Genomic DNA, 16,271 nt, shown 5'->3' on the forward strand with positions numbered 1-16,271 from the left:
TATCACTCATGTAGTGTGTAAAGTGGCACTGCATGTCTTAGGGGACAGGGGTGAAGGACATGGAGAGTGTCCTATGGGACAGGAGGGTCCTGTGGAATAAAGCCTTGTAGGAGATATGGGGGTGTGGGCGTATCATAGGGGATGTTTTTACCATGTTTACATCGTTAAATGTGGCCAAAGCACAATGCCACCCTCGATAATATTGCTTTGCAACAAACCTCTTTTTTATTTTAAGAATTAATCAAATAATTAAGAAAATAACCATAATAACAACATGATAACATTGGATATTCATTCAATAATGTTTCCATCCTTAAGTACATTGGCATGGCACTAGCCATAACTCGGCCACCACAATACCACTAACTTTATGACATTAAAACCACACATTTTGGTAAGTTCTTGATACCGTCTGTATTTCAGTGTATCTGAATGCTGTATGTATGTTTGTAAAAATCTGAAGAGAAGTATTACGAGCACAAAACTAAGTCTGCAGAACACCTCCATCTTGGCATCTGAACGGGTTAATTCGAGGTCATGGCGTGAACACAGGGATCAAACCATCACTGCTGACCTGCAAACTACCATATACTTATCCACTAATATATCATGAACAAAAACTGTCCCATGCACTAATTCTAGATATCATTGTTGCTTGTAGACTTTGTTGGGGGAAAGGATAAAGGAAACCAAGAGCTTTTGAAAATGTACTTTTCTCTCTCTTTCAAAATGGATAACACATTACCGTTACACCTGCTCATTCCTCTTCCATGTGATGGTGGATATTGGTGGGTTGTCCAGTATTACAGTGCTCAAAAGATGAATGCCAGCAATTATATGTGCCGACAACTGTATTCACAAGCTGGTTGTAAAATAATTATAATATATGCAAAAACTCAGTGGCTCTCAGTGCGGGGTCTGTGGTGCAGTCTTTTTGAAGAGGGATGTGGTGTTGGGTGTATTGTGGTAACAACCGCACGCAGTACAGTAACACGTTACTCATCTTTGGTACTGAGCCAAAATTGAGACCAAAAAAAGAAATCCCTAGATTCAATTACATATACCCACCAGCATCAGCATTTCTCTGTCGCGCTTTATGAACGTTTTTATACATTTATATATCAAATAACACTGTAGCTGCAGAGCTGGAAGTTTATGCTGAATACATGAGGGCATCCTCACCTTGCTCCACACCTGTCGAGAACAGGAATACCTGGTTTCATCACATAAGAGACATGCCAGCAGAGGGAGACAGAGCTACCAAACACTGAGCAGAGCCGGCGAGTTAGATTTCATTTTAAAGCTGACAAATGAAGCTACATGACCAATTCACAGTGCGGAAACGGCCGCTTGCAGGCCAGTAGCCGACACTACGCGGCGTTTCTCTCTCTGTCTCAAAGCGGTTGTTCGTGGCAGGGCGAGGCGCTCCAGAGGCAGGGCGATGACTCAAGGTTGAGCCTCAGGTCTCCAGTTGAAATGGAAAATTAGTTTAAGGCGGGGTCTATACAGATGAGCATTGCATTTGCGTTCTCAATTACATGAAGGTACAATTGGAGCGCAACACACTGCAAGTGTAGACTTCAGTTTGTATTTAAAAAGGTGGATTTGTCAAATTAGTTCTGGTAATATTGGTCAATAATTTGCAGGTATTATGCTCACCATTAGGGTTCACATGACAGTGGGTTATTTGTGATCTCCCAGTTATCTAAGCGAAACCAATCATGAAAAAAAGAGAACGATCAGAAAACCTAGTATGGAGGGAGAATGAAACCAGGGCAAATAAACAAAGGCTGGTCTAGAATAGTTTGTTTTGTTCACTTCAATTTACCACCCATTATCAAACTTAATGAAGAAACCATAAGCTCCATACATTAGGTAATTACATTCAAGACCAACCTTTAAAATAAAATAAAAACATGAAATAAATGTACATCCAAATGCCTGGAGAAATTATTGTAATAGAGATCTCTTTATTATAGTGCATTTCTCAGATGAGTTACAAGATGGTGAAAAAAAGGGGGGGTGAAAAAAAAAAAAACTTTTTAGGGAGGAAAAATAACCTTTTTTTTTTTTCATATTGTCAACTTTTACAGAAATTATTTTTCACTTAAAGCTTCACATTTGAACAAGGGTAAATTAAACCAGTCTAGTTAATATTATATATATATATATATATATATATATATATATATATATATATATATATTATTTATTTATTTATTTGTAGGTTTACGTTTATATATGTATTCTTAACTTGTCTCGGAACCAAATAATTAAAAACAAATCTTTGCGCTATGGCTATATTTTCATGGTGGACAAATGAAACAAATGATAATGGCCAGAAAAGGAAATAAAGATGATCTTTGAGTTGTGCGTTACAAGTGTCATGTCCCTTGTACACACTTGGAAGGTTGGTGCATTTTGGAAATGAACTGCAGTTGTCCAGTCATAAATGTACAACAGCCTGGGCCTTTCTTTTTCCTGGATATTCAGACTGCATGGATTGGGTTTCAACCTATGAATAAGAATCCAAGCTACGCATGTTTGAATTCAGAGTAACTGTTGCGATATGATATTAAGAATGGCTTCTGCCGACATGCAGCTCATTTGACACAGGGAGATATCAAGAGCCAGATCATGATGCACCGCTCCTTGATTTGAGAGACGCGCGATTTCCCTGCCCCACTACGGAAAGCCGGTACAGCACAGATTTGGGAGTCCTCTGCAGAACTGGGTTTTGCTTTATTGCAATGAGGTCTGTTTCAAGGCTGTGCCAACTGTGCACAAGCTCCTTCTATTCTGCGATTGCTCCGTAGCATTACCAAATTGGAAAATGAAGCCTTATATTTGGTCTTCCAAAGGTTACAAGTGTGTATTAATGAAACTCCACATTCTACCTTTCAATGACCAATAAATGGAAAGTGGCTTAGGTCAAGCTGGAAATGAAGAGGCCAAGGGGATTTATAAAACAGGCGACTGAACCTAACAGGTGTACTCAACAGAGGACCAGCGGGGTGTCTACATGGTTGCCACAGTGAAAAACCTCTGCTTAGATCAGCAAATGAACAACTGTGCAGCAATGGCAGCAATATGGTATAAAACAGGCCAGTTCCTTATTGTCATAATGAAAATACAGCGGTCATTTGAACACAATGAAGACAGATGAAAGAGTAGTGAACCTTTTTGAGCCCAGGACCTCTGCCTCAGCAGTGGTCTTCCAGAAGTCACACACGCACTTCAATAGTCATAGCATCAGCCCCACTTCCCCCTTAATTGCCCAGCTAACCACAACACCACCCTCCCCCCCTCCCCTACTTAAACAAGACATTACGGGTTAGTTTTGAATTTCATTGCAATGGTTACACCTCGCCTCAGCAGCACATGCCGCTGGGACTCGGATATTCCGTAAAAAAATTAAAATAAAAAACAGAACAAAAAAACAAACAGAAAACAGAGTGGGAGCAGCTCTCTGGAAAGGCCTCTCTGTGCCCGGACCCTGCTGTGCTTAAACATACTCCGACTGCAACGAGCACGCCGATTATTGCATTTTTCCACATGGCTCTGGATTCTGGAATTGCTGTAAACCGAATCCAGATCACATCCCCAAAAAAGCAACGTGGACAAAGGGGTTTCTTCAGAGACGACAAAAAAAGAAAGCTGTCAAAGTTCTCAACTACCTATTACAGAGAGGAAAGTATGTGATGGAGACACAAAGAGCCATCCCTCAATAACGAGCCAAACTACTGAGGTGGCAATGGAGAATTTATTACCAGAAGCATCCAAGTGGCTTCAATAAAAAGAGATGAATAAGTAAATTCATGACTATATATGTAGATTTCAAATGACAAACAAGATGCAAGCGCGTTGTGGTCTGACAGCACTGAGATGTCCTGCCTGTGTCACCATGTAGTTTATTTTTATTTTTTTTAACTTACAATCAACAGTTTACATTCCACCCCCCCCCCCAACCCACTCCCCCTGTGTAGTGCCTACTTTTGAATAGCCAATTACTACTGGTATCAACCCACCATAACACCACCAACCTGGAAGAGTTGGAGACCGCAAACACATGTGTTCCAAGACGTGTTTTACCAGGTCATCCAATTGCTCCACGGAAAGCACAAAGCACGGCACGGATTCCAACAAACCACCTCCAGGCTCTGTGACTCATTCTGAACTCCAAGTAGAGACCTTTACCAGAGATGCCACACTGGAGCCCCTGGATTTTTCCTACGGTTCTCTAGGACATGATGGCCTTTGAATCCTACTTAACCAATGTCACAGGTTGCCACACTTACAGAAGCACCAACATTTGAATAAATGAAGCACTGACAGTAACCTCAATTTTAACAAACTGGGTTGTAATTTTCTCTCTGATTAAGACCATCGCCAACAATCTTCCCTTTACTGTATTTTAGTGTACACATTATGTACAAACCCTTAAGTGCAGTGTCTCGAATACCTGGATCGTATTATTTCAGCAATGTTCCTGATGAGTACCAACTACATTATCTGTTTATCCATTTAATAACTAATTGGAACCAGGTTACATTTTGAAAATGGAAAGCAAACTACCATTGGCTAGCAAAGCACTGTCCTTCAAAGTTAAAATAAATAAAATGCTACATATCTTGGATGCCCATTATCCTCCACTTAAAAGGCCTAACCTTACAGTACAGCGGAATACAGCAAGTCTTCTCTTGATGCTGGTCATCACTAACCCTATAGGTCTTTCATTGCATTATTAATCAGTCTAGGAATGAAAAACTATACAGCTGTTTTTTGTTTTCTTTTAAACTTTTTTTTAATTAATTTGCACTTTGCTTTGTGAATTGCTATAAGGAAGATCAAGGGGGCTTCAGCTCTTTAAGGATCAGGAAGAAAAAGCAACCAGCTGTTTGAGATGTTAAGGGACAAAACTGAAGCTTTTAATTTCACGCAAACTGAACAGCTGAATGAATGGCAAAAAAACAAAACTCCAAAGCTGACTTGTGCTTCATGGTCTCTTTTGCAGGGAGGAAAAAAGGCAGGTAGTGTTTGTAAGAGAACCAGAGCTTTAAGTTAATTTTAGTTACAAAGCTAAAAAAAGCATGATTTTCAAATGAAGCACAGAAGGATCTTGGATGAAGCTTTCATTTATTTCTTTATTTTTCAACCTGATACAGGTTACAGTGTGATTTTTAAAGGGAGCCACAAACCAGCATTTAAACAAATGCGTGTCTGTTGAACATTCGAACACTGGTGGTCTAAATCAGGTTTTTAAGATGACACTGCATCCTTGTTCTTTCTTTGCTTCTGAAAACCACGCTGCCGTGAGCCCAAGTCAACATGTCATGTGCCAGGCCAGGACTGAACTGCTCAGAGAGCCAAATTGCTATTTTCGCGGAAGGTGTGTAAGGCACGCGAGGGCTGCTCCCACTCCCGGTTCACAAACACACAGACACACTCACTCACACGCACGCACACACACCCATGTGCAGGGCTGCACCAGCCAGGGCCCCAGCAGGAGGGGGTACAGAGGGTAGACAGAGAGGGCTAGATCGGGGGCAGGGTGGGAGCAAGGAGGCTGGGGCCAGTGCTAGTGCTCCCCCCATCACACTGACTCTGGAATGGATCATTTCTGGTTCTTGAGCTGGTTGGAGAGCCAGTCCAGCCCCTCGTAGAGCCCGTCACCGCTGGTGGCGCAGGTCGCCTGGATGTACCAGGTCCGCTGGCGCAGGGAGTGCAAGCCCAGCTTGTCTGTGATCTCTGCTGCGTTCATGGCATTCGGCAAATCCTGGGCAGGGAGAAACAGCGCTTAGCCACCATTCAAATCACTCCATGTCTAACGACTCACCAGATGCTACTTCAGATATAACAGAGGTTTATACCATGTCTTTCTGTGAATCACTGAAACACAGTTCACCTACTCAATTACACTTTGCAGATGGACAGATTTGCAGCTAGAGTACACCACCTCCTAAAATAAGCGAACCCAAAATTTCACACTGTAAAACATTTGTCGGGCAAATGCTGCCTTTTACAGATAATTAGCAGGAATTGGGACAAAGGATCGTAGGAGACAGCATCGCAGTGCTAGAGGCAGAAGGCACTCACCTGTTTGTTTGCGAACACAAGTAACACAGCGTCTCGTAGCTCGTCCTCAGCCAGCATCCTGCACAGCTCCTCCCGCGCCTCGTTCACTCGCTCTCTGTCGTTACTGTCCACCACAAAGATCAGCCCTGTGTGGAGAGAGAATGAAACCCATCATGTACGGACTAAGTGGCCTGCAAAACCCCTCTGAGGCAGGGGCAGCTTTCAAGGGTATTCTGTGTACACAAGACGCCAGGGCAGGAGATCCTTACCTTGTGTGTTCTGGAAGTAGTGACGCCACAATGGTCTGATTTTATCTTGACCACCGACATCCCAGACCGTGAAGCTGATGTTCTTGTATTCTACCGTTTCTACATTGAAACCTACAAGCAGAGGAGAAAGCACAAGATCAGCGGTCACAGTAGACTTTCAGAGCAACCATTCCTTTTTACATCTACTTGAGATCAGGGACAGTAAGGGATGAGGTTCAGTGCCTTGACGGGTGGCTCTTAAGGACAAACCAGATCTCTTCTCAAGGCATTTGCTGGTGGATAAGAATAACATTTTTCCTTCATAAGGGCTGGAGAGCACATAAGGGACAAAGAAGGAAGGTGAGGACAGCACACAGGACTCACCGATTGTGGGGATGGTGGTCACTATCTCGCCTAGCTTGAGCTTGTACAGGATAGTGGTCTTTCCTGCAGCATCAAGTCCCACCATCAGGATTCTCATCTCCTTCTTCCCAAATAACCCCTTGAACAAACTATGAAACACACCCATGGTTGGTTGTATATGTTTATTACACTACCTAGAGGAGAAAAAGAGGGGTGGGGGGAGGGATTTAGACAGCAGTTCAGTTTATTTGTAACAGACTTGCAGTGACACTGCATGTGCATTACTTTAGAAAGTTTATAACTACAGGGTCCCCCTTTGTTAACAAACTGAGAATGAAAAATTATTTAAACCATGCTAAAAATCAGCAACCAGGGCTTTATAACAGTGAAAGGGCAGTTTAGTTTTCTACTTACATTGAATCCAATATGTTGATTAATGAAGTCGACTGATAAATTGTCTCTTGCCAAACCAAACACAGTGGTGTCTTGATCGCTCAATGCATAGCTATAGTGTCTTCATACTGAGCTTTTGTGATGAACTGAACAAAAGCACATTGAATCCAGCTTGTCTCTAAATCAATAAACTACCGACTCCACACAGCAGTATTAAAAAAAAAAATAGGCTTTTACTTTGTGTCCTTAACAAAACAGGGATGTCCAGTCTGGCAGTGTCATAAAACTATGCTGAACTGGAACTTAGTTTACACAAGAACAGGTTTTGGCTCTAGGTGCAGGTTACATGGCCGTGGAAACCCAGAAGATGTAGTCTGATAACATGTTTTAACACAGGAAAATGTACTTAAATCAAACGATTTAAGGTGGGGCTGGTTTTACAGTAGGCTTTCTTCAACCCCCCCAGCTTATTTAATAGAATGAAAAGAGGCCTAAAGATAAGCTGAAATGTAGCCTAATTCAGGAGTTTTATGATATAATAAAAAAAACATTAAACAGCCTTAACAAAACCACTAATGTTACTAGGCAACCTGACAGAAAGAAGATACAGCACTCTGGGAAAAACAGCTGGGAAGGAAAATGGGGCAGGTAACACTACACCTGCAAAAGGATACAATGCTCTGAATTAATCAGCAGTGAGAGAACGAGGGAGGGGGGTTAGAGAGAGAGGGAGAGATGGTCTGTCTTCTAAAACTCAGTCGAGTGTGAAAGTTTAGAGGGGATAAAAACAGTACTGTCACTTAAGCGTGCCTTTGAAGATGCCAACTGATAAATCTTGTCAGTAATGTTCTGTGAGTAAGTAATACAATGTTTCTGCTTTCAGTCACAGAAGGATGGTTGCGGTTTAGACTAGTAGTTTAGTATTTCTGAGACATTGCATTAACCTTTAGTTATACTACGTTAGTCTACTAAACTAGAACACCTAACTTTTAGATCTGAATCTTCCTTGTGTATATATAAAACAAACTCTTACTGGTCTTACAATGTTAATGCAAATGTAAAAAATAAAACTTCAACCTTCAACAGGACTGTCCCAAACCTGTGCAAATTTGAGGTTCTAGGTGACTGACTCTTCTGGGACTATTTTGTGGCAAAGCCATTTCTTTCATCCACCATTTAATTTTTCCCCAAGTGGACAGTATATCCAAAAACGATGGCGTGTCCATCAAGTATCCTTAACCTAACGAGAAATAAATGGCTTTCTAGTTAAAGGAGTTAACAAGGGCTTGGCATGCCGGGTTGAACACTTCAGAGAGGGAAAGGGGGCACACACAAACACACACACGACACGGCTAGTTCACTACATGACCATTTAACTCCATATTACACCCCTCAGAAATTAGGTAAAATGAATTCCCCAATAATAGTGAAATCCAAGCAGAGGCCAAATCAGTGATATATAAGTGGTCAAAAGGAACACACTGTGTTCATTCCCACAGAAGCCTCAGCCCCCACCACTAAAACCAAGGCCTCTATAAAAAGCTACATTCTACACACACAGAAAAAAGTTAAGCGTCCCTCAAGAGGCTACATCAGTTCATCCCGTTTCTTATTTGACTGGGATTGCAGTCCATTCTCCAAGACCAAAGAGAAAGCCATTAGTTATAACAAAATACTACATGCTTCACAATGCATTTTTCAAATCCACACATTGCAATGCATTCTCTTTCAATGGGGAGGAAGAAAAACTATTCATATGACTTTAAAAAACTCCCTTCACCTCTACCACACCTGACTGAATTGCTGTTGGGTCCTACCACATGGCAGTGGCTCATTAATTGTGCGCAGAACAGATCAAGGGACATCTCAAACCTCTCTCACTGCTAGATGGAAATACTGCATAAACATTTGAGCAAATTAACAAATACCTTTAGAACACATTAAGCCTGAGGCCGTTCACTTTAAGGACAGTGTCACACAGACCCAGGTATCCACTAAGTCACGAAAGACAAGAACACAAGAATCTCAGTAGAATGGCAGCCGGAGAAATTAAGACCTTACAGCAAGCCACATATGCAATAGATGCATAAATATAACCATTACTACATTTTTGCCAGTGACAAGGAGCTATAGAATCTCCAAGAAGTATGCTTAGCTTCAAATAACCACTCGAGTACTAAATTAAAAGGTATAAATATTAAGATAATGTAATTATGCTTATTTGCTCACTTGCTAGACTAGACCCCCTTAACATTTTGCTTTGTCAGAAATGTCAAAGAGAAGAATGACACAGAAGGGAGTTCCAGCAACGAAGTCTCAATCTTTATAATGGCACTGAAAAGCCTGTCTGATGGCTTCCATTATACACACCTCTGGAAGCTTACAATTTCAGGAAACAAACCAAAGAAACAAGACTGTAAAATTCTATATATTGCTTAGATCGAGGGGACAATGACAACTTGTGTACAACTATTTTTGGTTAATAATTTTTTTCTGCTCTTAACAATAGCCTACTTCTGGAAACGACTAAACAAATTAACAACAGTAGATTAAGTGTGGAACTTCCATTTTAAATAGAAGAAACTATTTTTTCAAAAGTGCTATACTGCAGTCATACAGCAAACTGCTCACCTTATGTTCAACATGGGCCCTGATGACCCATTTTATACATGTAAAAAGAGTGATGGTAAAGTCATAAAGGAAGCCATGTTCAATGTAAAGCTTACCCTGCATTCTCTTTTGGAGATTCAGGTGGTGAGCAAACACAGAAAATATTTCATTTCTGTCCAAAGAAATGTGCTTGGCAAGCACTGCGGTAACAGACGCTGACACACACGCGCACACACACTAGAAAAGAGGGGGTCACGTCACTATGTGAAGAAAAATAATACACTGCAGCAAATTCCCTTCAGTGTCCAGAAGGCCAATAAACCAAGTGCCAACAATGATCGGCATCCATCCGCACAGTCTGTGGGAGAATGCTTTCAGACTAGAACAATGTTGCGAGTTACAATGTTTCTAAAACCGCTCTATGGAGACTATTTATCATCATTATTATTATTTACTAAGGCGATTGCAGATAAATTATTGACAGAAGACAGGGCACACACTCCTGTGACCTTGAGTGTCTTTAGTCTCTCTGAGAGGTGGCTGAATGGATTGGTCCGTTCTGCTACGACAACAACCGGACCACAACATGTAATAAAATGAAATGCCCACCTTTTTTGAAATGCCATAAATGCACTTTTATACTTGACATCAAAATTGTTACTTATTTGTTGAGTATCCTTTTTTTGCATTTCATCTTCAGTTTGTGAATAGTAACTTTCATAAAAAAATCTTGGAGCAACCTGCAAATGCAACCATTTTGAAATTCAAACTGGCCATGTTCATTATCCTGTAATCTGCTGGATTGACCATTTCTGCTCAGTGCTCCCTGTTCAAACAATACAAATGCTAAATCATAAAGAACTGATCATGTGTCTAATCTCACTTCTCTACTAAAAGTATTTTCCCCTTCGATTTCCTGTTTTTATAAATATGCATCAAATAATGCCAGAGGATAATCACGATTGCCTTTAAATTTAAACAATTATTAAAACTTCTCTACTTCCTGTTTTTTTTCACACCAGAATGCATTCCCTGAAGATTTGTTTTGTGAAAGCTTTGAATTAGCAATAGAACAGACAGCTTCTTTAAACTGGAATTTTGATTCCTCCAGATAATTGACAATTTATTTAACTGTTTCAATGTTTTATATTTAGTATCTCATGTTCTTTTCTACATACAGTAAAGGCAGAATCTAATTCACTTAGATACAAAAACATACATTTAAGAAAGCAATAAAATAAAGTTTAATATTAGTGAATGACATCTGCCTAGCTCATGTCCATTTGAAGCAATGTAAAGGTGTGTAAAAATTACAAATTGGGTTTAGAAACAATAGGTCACACTACAGACGATCCCCGAATTCTGATCCAAACTCTACACGTAAGTAGGAAACTTGCGTTACAATTAAAAATTTTAATTAAAAAAAATATATGAAATTTTGATAATGGGGCCTATGGGAACATTTAATGTAAAGTTAAAATGTACATACGTTGGGTGTCACTTAAGCTGGGGAATGCCTATACTTAGCATTTAAGTGTTTTTCTGAATATTATTTTTCATAGAACCTCCCCCTTTTGGAAGTTTAAGTGAAGAGAAAATCGGCTTAAAAGGGCAAGATTTAATTTTTCGACCTTTAACTTTTTAGAATATTTTATCCACTCCATTATCATTCAGTGGTAATTAAAGCAAAAAATATATATAATTTTTCTGTGGATTCAATATTCTCTGAAGGTTTCAAGGTATACTGTAGCATTATTCCATTGCATAAAAACATTGTTGGAGATATTAAGAGAAAAATCTTGGATATTCTATCAGGCTATTTCAGACATAAGACAAACAAATCCTTGTCATTAACTCACATTTCAACATGACCCATAAATCCCAACTAAAATCTACTCAAACATCCCTCCAGCAGGGGTCGGCTGGAAACATGATGTCAGCCAGCAGAGCAAAAACCTACAGAACAAATTCCTTGAAGTCCTGGAAGCTATGACTGTAAGCTATGTCACAATACACCATGAGCAACTTCCTTCACAATACTAGCATACTAGATCAACTGTTGTTACCAAGTAACTGCATTTCTAAAAGCAAACATTCCTGCTAAAACCAGCAGGTGTTCCACAACTTATTACAAACTGTTTGCAGACAGAAGTGCTGGCTGATCTACTCAAGTATGAACCACCTCCCTTCCAGGAGACTGGAGCAAAATCACATGATAAGATCTCTGCTGGCTGCACAGTGCAATTCAACAAACAAAGCAAAGACTGGCCCATTCTTACCACGGAGATAACAAATATTAGAGGTAAAAAAAATTAAACAAAGGAAACTGACTCCAAAAGAAACCGAGCACAGCAGTTTCAAATATCTTTCTGAACAGGTAGAAGCAAACATGTCAGCATCCGTCTCTAATGCGGTGATGGGATTGGGATGTAGTAGATTGTCATGAATCTCAAAGCAGGAAGAAGTAGTCAGACTAACACAAGTCAAATATCTGCTTAATCTGAAATATGACCTTGAATGTGATGTGTGAGAACTGAATTGGAGAGCTCAAACCCTGTTTAACACAAAATCCACTGCTCAATGCAGTATGATCTGCAAAACAAAAAGAAAACTAAACCTACAATCACCAGAGTAGTGCAAAAGATGAAGAAATACTGCAATGGTTTTAACATACTCCATATACAGACATTAGTTACAACACTTTCAAAAAAGCTATGCCCTAACAGCTGTAAGTGTAAAACCACAGATGGAGGCTATGGTGCTTTGACTTGTAATCTGTTCTTCACATGCATCAAAAAATAAGTATGACCCAATGTATTTGTTTTCTAAGTACTAAAATACCAATACTGGATTTTCACAATTTACAAGAAAAGCTGGTATTGCAGTGCACATATAAAGATGACGTATGGGGGACAGGGACAATGGTAGAGTATGAAAACTACAGCAAATATTTCATTAGGTGATTATAGAGACGTGTGTCATTACAAAAACATGTATGTTGAACAATACAATGCGTTTACAAATAGAAAATATACATTTAAGTTTTTTATTTATTACCTTCAGACTCGGAGTACAAAAAAGGGATCCAATTTAGGCTTTTTCGTTATAAACCTGTTCTACTCACAAGTATAATGAAAGATCGTGTCGCAGATTGTGCACCGCACATATTGACACCAATTGCATATCTAACCTGTAACTAGCACACTGGGTTACAGATCGGAAAAGGACTAAAACCCATATAATGATCTGGTAATAGATCAAGACGGCACAGGGTTGGGCCATTTTCACCGAGGCCTATTTTACGTAAAACCTGTAAAATGATCTGTAATAGATCAAGACGGCACAGGGTTGGGAAATCTTCACCGAGGCCTATTTTACATAAACCTGTTATAGATCAAGACTGCTCAGGGTTGGGAAATCTGCCATAAGGCCTATCCTGCCATCGGGGAAGCAATAACTAGGGTGTGTGTGGTAAAGTAATAAACCACCAGGACACGGCAGATTACGGCAACATATCGAGGCGGTTGTTTTCCCCCTCTGCTGTATGAGGAAATGCCTTTTCTACGGACAAAACCCGGCCGATAGGCCATGACACTACTCCCGACCAACACTAAGCCCGTATATTCTTTCTAAAAAAAACTGATTGTAGATACTGTGGCTCAAGTAGAAAAACAATCAAATTTTGTTATAACATATTTAAGAATTATAGGAAAACACTGAACTACATATTTAATGTATTTTTACGACATGATGGTATGTCTTTGAGGAAAAACAAGTAGTGGAGTTCAGTGGTGTAGCTACTCGTAGTGGCGTTTGCCATTAGCCTGACCGCGTCTACTGCGGTAGCGCCAGGGAAGCTCCTATCAATGCATTTTCAATCGGACAATGGATAGATATCCAACTAACTCGGTGCAGGGGTTTTAAAGCAGCTCTACACCACAACAAAACGTAAGGGCTGTTTTTGTACTTACCTCAGAATCGCGGCTTCTCGATCTTTCTCTCTCGCTCCGCTTCACCGCTGACAACAAAATGGCGTCTTCCACAGGCCGAAAGACAGACGCGTCATGGACTCCGCCCACCTGAGTCGCTTTGGCCAATCGGATCTGTAATAGTGTCCCTAAAGCCCTGCCCATCGCTGCTGTTAGCCTATCAGAGAGCCTGGTTGCATTGTGGGTGACGGGGGGTTCGGGCTTTGCCTACAAAATGAAAGACTGAGTCAGACTTCCAGAGGGTCGGCTAATCCCCGCCCTCCACTGTCCCTTTTCCGGACTCGGGCTAGGTGACATGTTAAAACTTCCAACGAGTCCAAAGCCACCGCCTTCCCTGGAGCCAACCTCAGTACCACCAGTTACTGTTACTGTGACGTAGCAACACAATGACATGTTTTTCGTCTTTACCTAGTGTTCCAGTGTCATTGACTTTTTCAACCAATAAGAATAAGAAAAACTCGATAAATGACACCAGAACTGGCCTATCTTTTTTTAAAGGATGGGCGTGGCCAGGAACGCCGCTGTATAAATTGTAAATTCAGCCTGCGCTAAAGTTAGCAGCTGGGTGTGAGTGATGTGAGGAGAGCGTGGGTGACATACCACTTCAGTAACCAGAGGGGAGCACAATAGACCTTTCTTAGTTTCAAGGGATGAGTTTGTTCATAACATATGATATGATTAAGATTTTCACTTGTTTTCCCCAAAGTAAAAATAGTTCTTAATTTAGTTTTTCTGTAGTGTTGTTCAGTTGCCAGGTATCACTTTGATCAAACAATGTAAGTGTGTGTGTATACAATTCCATCAACAACCTAAGACTCATAGAGCTGGTTTTACATGGCCATATTAACACCAGGCTAGCCATAACTCGAATCTTAATTTTAAAATGCCCCATAACCAACCCACAAACATAACCCTGAGCTAACCATACATTCATACTACTCGGGTACCTCATGTTAGTAGTTTTTGTTCACAAAGTAACACCAAGAGTGTGAGTTTCTGAAATCAAGAAGATACACACTTGTGAGAAGTTTTGCAATGGGCGTTGCTGTTAAGGAATTGCAAAATCAGCAAGAGACAGTAGTTACTGTGGAATATAGAGTTGTCAAATATGCTGTATCTTGTATATTTGTTTTTTTTTTGTGTGTGTATTCTGTACTGTATGATGTGTGTGTGACTGTAGAAAGGCATTGGGTCTGTGCTCTAGGAATATCTCAGAACAGGATAAACAGGCTCTGACAGGAACACCTGCCCCAAACCTTATTTTGGCTCCTGGGGTACAATCAAAGGAAGACCTCCTGTGTTAATCCAGATAATCCAGAGAAAACACATAGTAATGAGTCTTCCCGGAGTCATAGAACCAAAGGCAAAGGCAAAGACACCAGCCAGCCATAGAATTAGTTTCTACAGAAAACAAACTCTCAAAAAAAAAAGAAAAGAAAAGAAACACCAACTGTGTTATAGGTAGATTGCTCTCTGCCCACTAGGTGGCGGGGTGTCCCTCCCTATATGTCCCGTATGAGTAGTACGAGTTTTTCTTCTGATTATATTGGAGTTCCTATCTTAAATGGACACCTGTTTATTCTAGAACAGATAGACAGTGTATGCAACAGCAATATAAGTCAACATCAAAATAAATTAATGTTCTACATTGCAGAACGATGGCATGTTTCTTTGTAAAACATACGTAGGAATAAACTGTATACTAAAAAGCATATTTGCATGTATTTTTTTATATTTTATTTTTTGATTATGTATTTATTTTGCATTAAAATACTTTAGTAACAGAATATATTGGTCAGTCAGGATTTAGGTCTAATTATTGTGTGCTAGTTTTCACATCCGTCCATTATGTTGTACCTTTCTGGACACAATCATTGCAGTACAGTCCTCGGCAGGAAGAGCCCTTCAGTGTCCACGACACAGTGTGCCCACAAATTTCCGACTACTATCTGTCCTCCGCTTGTTTTCAAGACCATTTTAAACAAATCAAAGGTGCAGGATGAACTGGAGGCGGGTGTTTGATGTCACTGAATCCTTAGCGCCTGGGAACCACATCCAGACACAACTACAGACTGCACATGGTGAGGGATAAATGACTGTTAATTACCAAAAGGAAAGGGTGATGTCGTAGATTGCTAAAAATAAACAAATAAATAAATTGGAGGACCATCTCTGTCTCCATCTGTAAATACTCCGTGGCACAGCTGGGTGGACCGGTGCCTTTGAAAAGGGATTCCGTTGGACCAGCATTTCCTCATCTGGCGATACTTACTGCTTGACCTGAATCCCTATACAATCTTGTGCCATGTATTATTACTCTGTTGTGTACATATATTTTATATTATAAAAATATGCAGCAGGGCGTATTTATAATTTATCTTAGATATGAAAAAATCAGATGTACAGACATTATACATATACAGACAGACAGATAAGTGGGTTGGTTAGATAAATGTATAGTACAATACTGTACTTCACAGACTTTATAAAGTTTTAATATACAATACACTTACATTTAATTAATCCCTGCTTTTAGACCATGGAAGAAATGTTTTAAACGCACCAGTGCTACAGAGTGAGCAGTTCACCATTG

At 40.2% G+C, this 16,271-nt stretch overlaps 1 protein-coding gene across 1 annotated transcript; it reads right to left on the reverse strand.

Moving 5' to 3' along the window:
* Positions 1-1,950: 1,950 nt before the first annotated feature.
* On the reverse strand, positions 1,951-13,765 carry arf2a (ARF GTPase 2a). The gene is made up of 5 exons (XM_066698635.1): positions 13,661-13,765; positions 6,708-6,880; positions 6,345-6,455; positions 6,097-6,221; positions 1,951-5,776 (listed from the first exon to the last, which is right to left on the reverse strand). The coding sequence occupies exons 2-5, from the start codon at positions 6,850-6,852 to the stop codon at positions 5,615-5,617; spliced, it is 543 nt and encodes a 180-aa protein (XP_066554732.1). The 5' UTR covers positions 6,853-6,880; positions 13,661-13,765; the 3' UTR covers positions 1,951-5,614.
* Positions 13,766-16,271: the final 2,506 nt, after the last annotated feature.

Source organism: Amia ocellicauda, chromosome 3, assembly GCF_036373705.1.
Source record: "Amia ocellicauda isolate fAmiCal2 chromosome 3, fAmiCal2.hap1, whole genome shotgun sequence".
Taxonomy (NCBI): Eukaryota; Metazoa; Chordata; class Actinopteri; order Amiiformes; family Amiidae; genus Amia; species Amia ocellicauda.

Bases quoted from the DNA above. Each gene is read 5' to 3' on its own strand.
- arf2a (XM_066698635.1), bottom strand. From the start codon at position 6,852: ATGGGTGTGTTTCATAGTTTGTTCAAGGGGTTATTTGGGAAGAAGGAG. The intron at 6,456-6,707 runs GTGAGTCCTGTG...CTCTGCTTGTAG, and splicing joins GACCACCATCCCCACAATCG to GTTTCAATGTAGAAACGGTA. The intron at 6,222-6,344 runs GTAAGGATCTCC...CTCTCCACACAG, and splicing joins CTACTTCCAGAACACACAAG to GGCTGATCTTTGTGGTGGAC.